We start from the raw sequence: 10,543 nt of genomic DNA, 5'->3' as shown, positions 1-10,543 counted from the left end.
AAGAAAAGCTCAAGTGATTAGACTTGATTACGTGCATGATTTTGAATAGGAAATGTAACAATATAGAAGGAGCCCGGTGAGCAGATATCTGATAAATCAGTGAAGATGTGCCCATTATAATAAAAAGGGACCCTTCAATGACCACCCGATTTGAGATTAGTACAGTTCATTTGTGTGTTCTAAAATGTACTCTGATTGCATGTCGCTTAGCGAAAGTAGGGAAAGACATTGACTAAAACATTATACACACATTCTCCTTCTACATAGCCTACTTTTGTTGAATAAACTAATTATTGGTCAAATGGAAAATATAATATTTTATGTAAATACAAAATATTATATGAACAAAGCAGGCTAACCAAGATAGATTTCCAAAGACGAGTTTCAGAGTTTCAAACTATTGTAAAGCTGCAGATGACCATTCAGCTATTGTAAGGATAGTGGGTAACATGGTGCCGAGTGTCCCCTGCTGAAAGGATCACACACACACACACACACATACACACTCTCTCTCTCTGTTCAGCCACACACACGTTAGTCATCAGTTTCCCGGGCAGAACCCCCAGAAAAAGAGGTTTCCTTGAACAGTGACTCTCCTTGTTACCAGCATCTGCAGTATACAGCTTCCAGCAAGGTTTCACTGTTACTGGAACTGGGAGAGATGGTGTCAAGAATTCAAACTATTCCAATGAAAAACTGATTTAGTAATTCGATAACAGTGGGGTGTGTTGGACTCTGAAAAAATAATACTAACTTTATGAGTATGGGAAGTTTGAAGTTGCACTGTTTATGATAGATAAGCAGTTTTCTCCAGTTGCAGTTTTTCATTTTTTATTACCCCTTTTTTCTCCTCAAAATTGTGGTATCCAATTGTTAGTAGTTACTGTCTTGTCTCATCGCTACAACTCCCGTACAGGCTCAGGAGAGATGAAGGTCGAAGGTCATGCGTCCTCCAAAACACAACCCAAACAAGCCGCACTGCTTCTTAACACCTCCAACCCGGAAGCCAGCCGCACCGATGTGTCAGAAACAGCTGGCGACCTGTTCAGCGTGCACTGCACCCGGCCTGCCACAGGAGTCACTAGTGTGTGATGAGACAAGGATATCCCTACCGGCCAAACTCTCCCTAACCCAGACGACGCTAGGCCAATTGTGCGTCGCCCCATGGACCTCCCGGTCGTGGCCGGATGCGACAGAGCCTGGGCTCGAACCCAGAGTCTCTGGTGGCACAGCTAGCACTGTGATGCAGTGCCTTAGACCAGTGTATAGGTCTAAGGCATGGTATTCGTGTATGGAAACAGAATGGGAGCTCGCGAGATGAGGATGGTTTGTTCGAGGCTAGTTTTTAACCAGGTCACTGTTGGACTTCATAATACATATATACTGTTGGGTCATTCTAACAATTGGTCCCAAAAACATTTTCACCTCATTTTAACATTGTCATAAAGAGCACAGGTTCAACGTAATTTAAAAAACAGTTCTTCCTATCTCAATAGGTTAAGTAAAAAGATGACTATGGTAAGTGCCAAATTAAGTAAAAGGCTTGACGATTTCATCTTAAATCAGCAAAAAAAAATCCCCTTGTGATAAGGGGAATGGAAGCTTGTGTGCAAAAGGGAGTGGCAATTTAATGCAAGCTTCACCAAACAAAATGGCATTGCGAAAACATTTCTGGCCTGTCTATCTACGGGTAACAGGGTTGACGTGTTATGTTCGATCAGCTCAGTTTTCCACCACAAAACAGAAAATGTCCAAAAAGAGTAGAACCAGCCCACCTGCTTTTAAACTAGGACTATTAAATGTTCCATGTTTCTTTTTTATATATTTAAAATGAGAGTTCAGTAACAGGGTTGACCTTAAAATGAGGGTCACACGTAAATTAATCACTAATCAATCACATGAATACATTTGAATCTTCAGAAATGACTTGTCAAAGCAACAAAATAACTAAGGTGTTAGAATTATGGTGTCATTTTTTGAGATTAAATGGGTTGAATTCTTCATAGAAGTAACATGGGGTTGATGGAGGTACATGTCAAAGTGCAGAGTTTTGGCACTTTAGCAAGCATTTATTCATATTCAACTTCAGATGTATTGAAGTATCCATGTCTAAATTAAAGTGTACTTTATTTAAAATAACAGGCTTTTACAATTCAATAGTTGTGCACAATTTCTACCTAAAATTTCAAAGGGACACAAAAGGCACTTTTCGTGGAACAACCCTGTTGTGAACATCAACAAAATATCAAGAAGGTATTTATGTATTAAAGGTTCAACGCAACTGTTTTTATCTCAATGTCAAATAATTTCTGGGTAACAATGAAATATACCCAGAATCACTTACTGTGATTGTTTTTAAATTAAAATGGCGGAAAAAAAATTAACAAAATAGCTTCTTAGCTAAGGGCAATTCTCCAAGCAGGAATGTTGCTAGAACTGTCTGGAATTGGTTTGAGTGTAGAGGGGAAAACTGAAAATAAGATGTTAATGTTTCTGATTAATCTATTAACTAATTTACCACATGGTGATGCCACCATGGAAGGCCAAAACTCCATCCCCACTAAAACAGGCAGACATTTCGGGCGGTCTTGCAAAACAGCTCTTACATTAAAGGGGCATTATCAATAATCATTTTCAGAATTTCACAGCATTTCTCAAACCTCAGAGTGGAAATATACATATAAAACACAGGAAGATCTAGTTTTTTTACTGTACTGGGCCTTTTCATTTATTTAATGTCAACATATTTCATGTTTACACATTTTCAATGTTTACTTTTTTAATTACACTATGTTTAATGTAGCATAAAGAACAAGATCATTGCTTTTTCATATGTCTTCTGGCTCTGACCTATGCTAGCTGCCAGTATGACCTATCAACCACCACTGTAGTGAACATGAACGCATACAATGAACATAGACATAATGTGTGTACATAGTATACAAGTACACATAAATAGTTATTTGGACTGAGTTTGGAGTTGACCAAATAGATCTCTGAGAGTATAATTCATTGGGGTACAGTAATGTGAACAAAAACAAAAGGATATAAATAACCAACCATATAATGTCAAAATATACACCGGAAAATTGTCTCGCAACTCACTGATGTCTCAAGCCTTTGTTTCTGTTGCAGCACCAATGATAAGTTACCACCTACCAAATAAAAATGACAAGTTAAAGCAAAACAATATGGAATTCATATAAATTACTGTAGAAATGACCAAATTTCAAATAAGTACTCTTACAACCGATACAGATCTTGATGTAACCGGTACATACAACTTATAAAGACAAAAAATAACTTGACACGAGCACCTATACTTAGAGGACATACAAGCAGGAGGTAGAGCACCATCTGTCTAGGGCTGTGTCCGAAAATAGAAGTCTATTCCCTATATACAGTAGTGCACTCTGTTTGAGCTCTATGGGCCCTAAGTTAAACCAAATGCACTACATAGAGAATAGGGTGCCATTTTGGACACACCCAAGGTGTAAACGTCCAGCCTTGTTGTTCAACTGATTCAAACGTGAATAAAAAAAATAAAAAAATGGCCGCCCGAACTGGTGGTTGACCTTCGATTGATGTTGCAATATGAAATCTCTCACGCTTAATCCACAAGCTATTGCACTCTTAGCACTCACTGTTGGACAGTGTTCCTGTCACAAAGGCCATGGAGCTTTCCTTCGGATAGCAAGGCCCCTTCTGAGGATGGATGAAAGGGTGTATATGGGGGAGGAGGAGGAAAGGGGTGGGAGGTACAGGATTTGAGTTTGTTTTTGGAGGGTGTTGTGTGGATGAGTCCTATCTTGAGTGCAGGGACCAACTTTCCAATGAACCCAAGCAACTTTTGAAAAACAAAACAAAAAAAAAACAGACACACGTTATACATGTATTTGACAGATATTTGTATACACTGCTCTCCTGCAGCCATATTACACTAAGATGGCCTCGTTTCCTATGGATTGAGTTCTTCCGCAAATGTCTACCATCGATTGAACACGGTGTTTGTCACCATGTGGGGGAGTAGACCTGACCAACTCCGCTTGGGCTTACATTCTCTTTGGTTTGGGGAGCAGACATTTTGGGTTGCTTAATGCATGTTTGGTTTTTTCATAGTTCATATTTTGGACAGGCAGGCTGGCGATGGATGACCTCACAGAAAGCAGACAGGTCCCACCTCGAGGTGTAGCAGGTGATTGGGCTGTGACAATGGTGGTTCCTGTATGTCTACGATGGGGAGCTCGTAGCTGTCCTGAGTATGGAAGAAGAAGCGTGACTGGTGCCAGCTGCCATCTTGGATCTAGAAGGGAAATATACAATATGAAGCAACTGACACACAATGGTTAATGCTGATCTAGGATCCGTTTTAGATTATAATGAATAAGATTACATGGTCAGGGAGGACCTGATCCTAGATCAGCAATGCTACTTTGAAATGCTTTGTGAATACACACCCAGTTCTGAGGTGAAAGAAACATACAGAGGGTAGTGCGTACCAAGCTTCCTGCCATCCAGGACCTATATACTAGGCGGTGTTAGAGGAAGGCCCAAAAACTTGTCAGGGACTCCAGTCACCCAATTCATAGAATGTGCTCTCTGGTACCGCATGGCAAGCGGTACCAGAGCGTCATGTCTAGGTCCTTAGCAGCTTCTACCCTCAAGCCATAAGACTGCTGAAGAATTAATCAAATGGCCACCCAGACTATTTGCATTGACCCCCCCTTTGTTTTTCCAATGCATAGTCACTTTAACCCCTACCTACAGTACATGTACAAATTACCTTGACTAACCCCCGCACATTGACTTGGTATACAGCTCCCCTCATTATTGTTATTTTACTGTGTTACTATTTTTTTCTCACTTTAGTTTATTTAGTAAATACTTTCTTAACTCACACTTAAAAAAAAATGCATTGTTCGTTAAGGGCTTGTAAGTAAGCATTCCACTGTAAGGTCTACACCTGTTGTGTTCGGCGCATGTGATAAATAACATTTGATCTTATTCCTCCCTCCGGCTCCTTACCTTGCACTCGTCTGGTAGAGGTTCAAGTAGTGTGTCTGCCTCAAACATCTGTCCGTTCCATCCCCTGAACCTCGGTGGTCTGTCCCGGTACTCCTGTCCTGGGCCGTTAGCCCTGTAGGTGTCTGTGGGGCTGAGGGGCAGATCACTCAGACAGTGGAAGGTGATGTCCTGACTGGCCTCTGTGCTCAGAAGGTGGAGGAACTTCATTTGGACCTTATGTACCCCGAACGAAAGCTGTTGGGGCAAGCAAAAGAAGGTTAGGGGATGGAGAATGGACGGGGAGTATCTGCTAATGTATCGCTCTCTGTCACAATTCCATTTTACAATTCCATTTTACAATGAGGAATGTTCCAGTCTGTGTTATTAACCAAAGTATAGGGTTCTTGCTGCAAGCACAATGAGTCAAACATTTGGCTGTAGTAGAAGAATATTTAATGATTCAGCAGTTTCTTTCCAGTCATCTAAGCCTCTGTAATGGGTTTCAAGACAGACAAGGTTAGGAAACTACTGCTGGACATGACTGACTTTTATTCATGGAAGGAAAAGCATTCTGATAGGATGGAAGACATTGGTATGTGTGGCTATGATGACCATTGGTACACATCAAGCAGTGTGTTAGCTCAGCTTTCCAAAATGATGCTGACAATCTACTGTGTCTGGGGAGAAATTTACCATATCGAGTGCACAGACAAAAGAACTTCCAATAGTTCGTAAACTCTCTATGATTCTTTTTATCACACATAGACACACACACACACACACAGTGACAGAGGCTGCTCTAGTGGTGGAGGTTCCAGTGAAGAGGCAGACACTTTGATACGGTTCAAACTCAAGAATGAGGGTGTTTATTTACGGCGGTGAGGTGATGCCGGCGGAAAACTGTACACATCCCAGCAACTTTGAGATAAAAAACACTTTATATCAGAGTTGTGCCTGTTGTTCACACGCATGTCTGCCCTCTCATTGGCTAGAATGGTCCCACCTGATCTTGCCACCTCCCAGCTGACTTCCATTTTTTGAAGACTTTTCTTTCGATTGTTAGAGCGGCCACTTGAGTATCTGGTTGACATAATGGATACCCTCCCGTCGCAGCAGGAGGCTACGTTTGCAAACAATTCTTTTATCTTTACACAGCGATTTCCAAAACCTCACTTGAATAGTGACATTGATGACAAAAGGCATGATAAGAAACGGTAAATGCAGGGCGACAAACGGACCGGCGCCAAAACCAAAGGAACTGCCGGCGAACACTCCACCGGCGTTTCTCTCGTTTCCAGGCTACATCAGCAACATCGAAGGACAAGGCATCATACACATATTACATTCAATAAAGGGATGTGCATTTCATAAACCCACAAACCGTTTCCACGTGTGGTCGTTTAATATGTAAACACACACACACCGCAGGTTGTCAACATCAATGTGTGTTTGTGCAGATGTGACAGGAATCAAGGAAACGGTGACGGCACCAGCTGGAAATTCATGGCCATTTCGCATGAAAGTGGCAATAACAATTGACCAACAACAACAAAAAACTTGTACAATACTGCTGAGGTTTGCAGAGGAAAAGAAGGACAGATGTGTTAGTGGAAATGCCCCAGTGCCTCTGTGGTTGTGCCATTGAAACCAGGCACATGTAAATGTGTTCAACCTTAAAATATAGGAGAAAAAAAAAATTGGTCTTTTGAATGAATACTGCTATGGATCTGCTGGAGGCCCTGTGATGATGGAGTGCAGTATTGGGAGTGCAGCGCTAGATTACCTTGTTAGAAGCTACTGGGTGGAGACAAGTCTGCCCGCCTGCAGTGAAGTTACAAAAGACCACAATGGCGTCTGACTGACATCCCAGGTTAGGGTCGATCCAGAACAGTCCTATAGGCACCGCAACATCCAACCCCAGAGAGAAAGAACACAGTCATACGAATAACAAATACTTGCTATTCTAACTAAATAGACGTTTGTAGATTATTCAAAGAACGTCGATTGATGGAGATTGGGACAAAGTGTCCATGACATCTGGATCAGTTCTGTGAAGCAGTTTGAGGAGGTTTTCACCATCAGAGAGCTGGTGTTGGCAGTCCAACAGGTCCTTACAGAACCGTGCTGGGTTCTCCCGGGTTCCCAACGGCTTCTTCATGCTCTCGATCACACCGCTCAGGTAGCGCAGGGTCTTAAAGATCTCTGCGTTGTGGTCTGGGAGGGACATCTCGGTGTTCTGGTAGGTCTAGGTTAGCAGGATTAGCATAGTTCACACAGGCCATAGTGTTGCAGCAAAGGAAGAGGTTAGAGGACAAAGCCATAGAGACAGCCAAACCAAAGCATGGACACATGGATGGAACATGCATGCAGTGGATCAAACACGAATACATGCAGACACATGCATACACAAGTGTGCATGCACAGAAACACACAACTCGTACTCATCCACAGAAATCCCATGACATACAATGTTTTGGAAAAGTTGCATTGATGTTTTTATGATGTGTGCCAAGCAAAGTGTTTTTTTTGTACATGTGCACCAGTCAGTTAAATGAGGTTTATTTGGAGGCATGTTCCCACACATGTGGAAAGGCAGAGTATAAAATAGCAAAAACAAGAACAGAAAGATTTTTGTTAATATTTTTTTTATTGTAAAATCAACACTTAACAGTGACTGTATTTACAGTGGATGTTGACTACAGTTATCTCATTTTAAAATGTGCGATAGGTTGAGTGCTTTACCTCTGTCCTTAAGGCACCATTGGACTCCAACGGAGAGTTATACTCGATTCGTCTCTGAGGATACAACACCAACAAATGCAGTTTAGTCTCATAGAAGAGCAGTACACCAGGACCTGTATCAACAAATCTACAAATTCTTCAAAGTAGTGGGGGGAATATTAATCAATGTTATTAAAAGTCCCTCCCTGATTACCACGTAGTGTACATATTGCTTAAACAGAAATGCAATGACATTTCAGCTTTGCTGTTTTAATTTCATGGTTATAGTTCTAAATGGCTGTTGAAAGCAGCTCAGACAGGGAAGGAAAGGCCACACAGATAATATACGGTATGCTCTGCTACTATGCTACCGCTGGCCCTGCAGCCATGAGACTGTTGCTTCTTCCCATTCCTTCAAAAGCCTTATCTAAGCTTAGGCTGGCACCAAGCCTAGGACAGAGACAGAGAGAGTGGGGGGGGGGGGGGTAGAGAGATACAGAGAGAGAGAGACCAAGAGAGAGAGAGAGAGAGACAGACAGACAGACAGACAGACAGACAGACAGACAGACAGACAGACAGGCAGACAGATACAGAGAGAGAGAGAGAGAGACCGAGAGAGAGAGAGAGACAGAGAAAGACAGAGATACAGAGAGAGAGAGACTGAGAGAGAGACAGACAGACAGACAGACAGACAGACAGACAGACAGACAGACAGACAGACAGAGAGAGAGAGAGAGAGACAGAGAAAGAGAGAGACAGAGAAAGAGAGACAGAGAGAGAGAGAGAGAGAGAGCGAGAGAGAGGGAGGAAGATACAGAGAGAGCGAGAGAGAGAGAGAGAGAGAGATATAGAGAGAGACAGAGAAAGAGAGAGAAAGACAGAGAAAGAGAGACAGAGAAAGAGAAAGAGAGAGAGAGATGCCTTAGGGCGAGCATATTTGACACGCTCCAGATTTCTGATGGACGGATTTTGTGTGAAACTCAGCAAGATACCTTGCCCTTACCCTATCCTGTCTTCCTGCTATTCTCTCTAAGCCAGCTAAACACCTCCGCCAGTCTTTCTGGCAATGAGGTCTGGCAACTTCAGTGCAACTGCCCCCCACACACCCATACCTGACCTCTCCTCTAATCTCTACGTGACAAGTGCACTCGTAACCAACAGGAACAGTTTCGTTCAGGTGAATAACGTCAATATAGAAACGTTGGCCTGAGTGTTTATAACGGACTGTAAATCACCTACATAATGGATGTAAGATATACAATGGCTAAAGAGTGGGTTCCAGACAAAGAGAAATGATCTATTAAGATGATGTAATTGATTGACCATCGGTGAGTCAGACAGGATACTTACAGCCAGGCCAGGAGCACCTGGGAGACCCTGGGAGAGAGAACACAGACCGTATTTGGACAGAAACACAAAATAAACAGAACGGTCAAGCAAACACAACTCCGCTAGGTAGTATAAAGGGATATTGAAGCTGGTAACCCGCTGGCTGCTGGATCACTCCCTACAGACTTCCCCACAGGCAGCTTGGGAGTTTAAACCGGCAGCCCTACGGCTACCGGCCCATCTCTCTAACCTCAAGGCTACCGCCTCACTAAGAGAGGTTAGGACATAATGTAGTAATGGAAGGGGAACACTTACTCTGGGACCTGGATATCCCTGTGGTCCCTGGGGTCCCTGAGAAACAAACACAACATCATGGTGTTACAATGGCGTCCAAGCAATGACAACACCATGTTTAGCATATCTGATGCACCTACAGTACTCTATCAACTTCACACAAAGATTGAATATGTGTTGATATAAACATTATACTTTTGATATATACCTGTTTTAAACAAATCCTATCATTACATAATCATGAAGTACAGTCAGAAGAGTTGAAGAGCTGCAGTCAGTATCTGGGGCTCTACTTGTGTTTCTGTAATGGAGCTCTATCGCCCCCACTGGCTGATGAGGGAACTGACACCACACCACTGCAACAGCAGCAGCGGCAGCAGCCTTCGGCAGGGCAGCTGCTTCTTATTAGTGTGTGTGTCTCTCTCTACTGTGTGTGCAACTGTCTATGAGTCTGAGAAGCTTAAAACAGTTCACTTGGCAGAGTGGGAGCCCTAATAGAGAACAGTATATACAATAACCCCCACAGAAGATCCCAGCGCTAACACTATGACACAGCATTTCCTGCACACTGTTTACATGAGAGGCAGAAAGTACAGTAAGGCCCCATGCGTGGCTCGCTGTGCACTGGAAATCATTCTGCAACAGCTACCTTCCTCATGATCCTGCCCAGGCACTGTGGCCGTCTGCTTTTAACCTCGGCATACACTGACCGTCACGCAAGTTCATGCAAAGCAAACAAGGTCACGGAATTAATGGGATCATTTGTCTACACTGTGCAGGAGGTGTCTTCTTTAGTTGACCATTTAAAACACCAACACATCAACTTGTGGTTTTCCAAATGCTTACTGAGTGTAATGGATTATATGACTATGCAGACTTCTCACCATTTCCCCGTGGCTTCCCTTTGGCCCCCTCGGTCCCTTTGAAAGAGAGATTATGACTTTTGAATACAGTGGTTTCTTTTCAAAAGTACAGGTGCCCTCGGTTCTTTTAACTCTTTTATTCCTGTAGTATAATGCCCTCATATAAACACAAGTAAACAGACCTGTAACACACCACCAGGTAACTGTGACGAGATTGGACAGATCACATAAAAATGATGGAAACGAACACCTGAGGTTTGACCTTGATTGATTTATAGTTTATGGCTGAGGAGTCATGAATTCACACGCTCTCTCTCTCTCTAGTCTAGAAA

General features: G+C 42.6%; 1 protein-coding gene across 2 annotated transcripts in view; it reads right to left on the bottom strand.

Moving 5' to 3' along the window:
* Window positions 1-2,117: 2,117 nt before the first annotated feature.
* The window catches only part of LOC135556192 (collagen alpha-1(XXIV) chain-like), a 205,384-nt gene continuing 196,958 nt past the window's right edge, over window positions 2,118-10,543 (bottom strand). For both annotated transcript variants that reach the window (XM_064989185.1, XM_064989186.1), the window contains exons 53-60: window positions 10,233-10,268; window positions 9,370-9,405; window positions 9,076-9,102; window positions 7,747-7,800; window positions 7,081-7,249; window positions 6,788-6,897; window positions 5,026-5,259; window positions 2,118-4,303 (exon numbers count right to left, since the gene is read on the bottom strand). In XM_064989185.1, coding sequence (XP_064845257.1) covers window positions 4,157-4,303; window positions 5,026-5,259; window positions 6,788-6,897; window positions 7,081-7,249; window positions 7,747-7,800; window positions 9,076-9,102; window positions 9,370-9,405; window positions 10,233-10,268 — 813 coding nt within the window. In that variant the 3' untranslated portion in view covers window positions 2,118-4,156. The remainder of the gene's footprint in view (window positions 4,304-5,025; window positions 5,260-6,787; window positions 6,898-7,080; window positions 7,250-7,746; window positions 7,801-9,075; window positions 9,103-9,369; window positions 9,406-10,232; window positions 10,269-10,543) is intronic.

The sequence above is a fragment of the Oncorhynchus masou genome, chromosome 15, assembly GCF_036934945.1.
Source record: "Oncorhynchus masou masou isolate Uvic2021 chromosome 15, UVic_Omas_1.1, whole genome shotgun sequence".
NCBI classification, from domain to species: Eukaryota; Metazoa; Chordata; class Actinopteri; order Salmoniformes; family Salmonidae; genus Oncorhynchus; species Oncorhynchus masou.
Note: the sequence above shows the minus strand (reverse complement) of the source record. Positions and strands in the feature narration are given on the sequence as shown.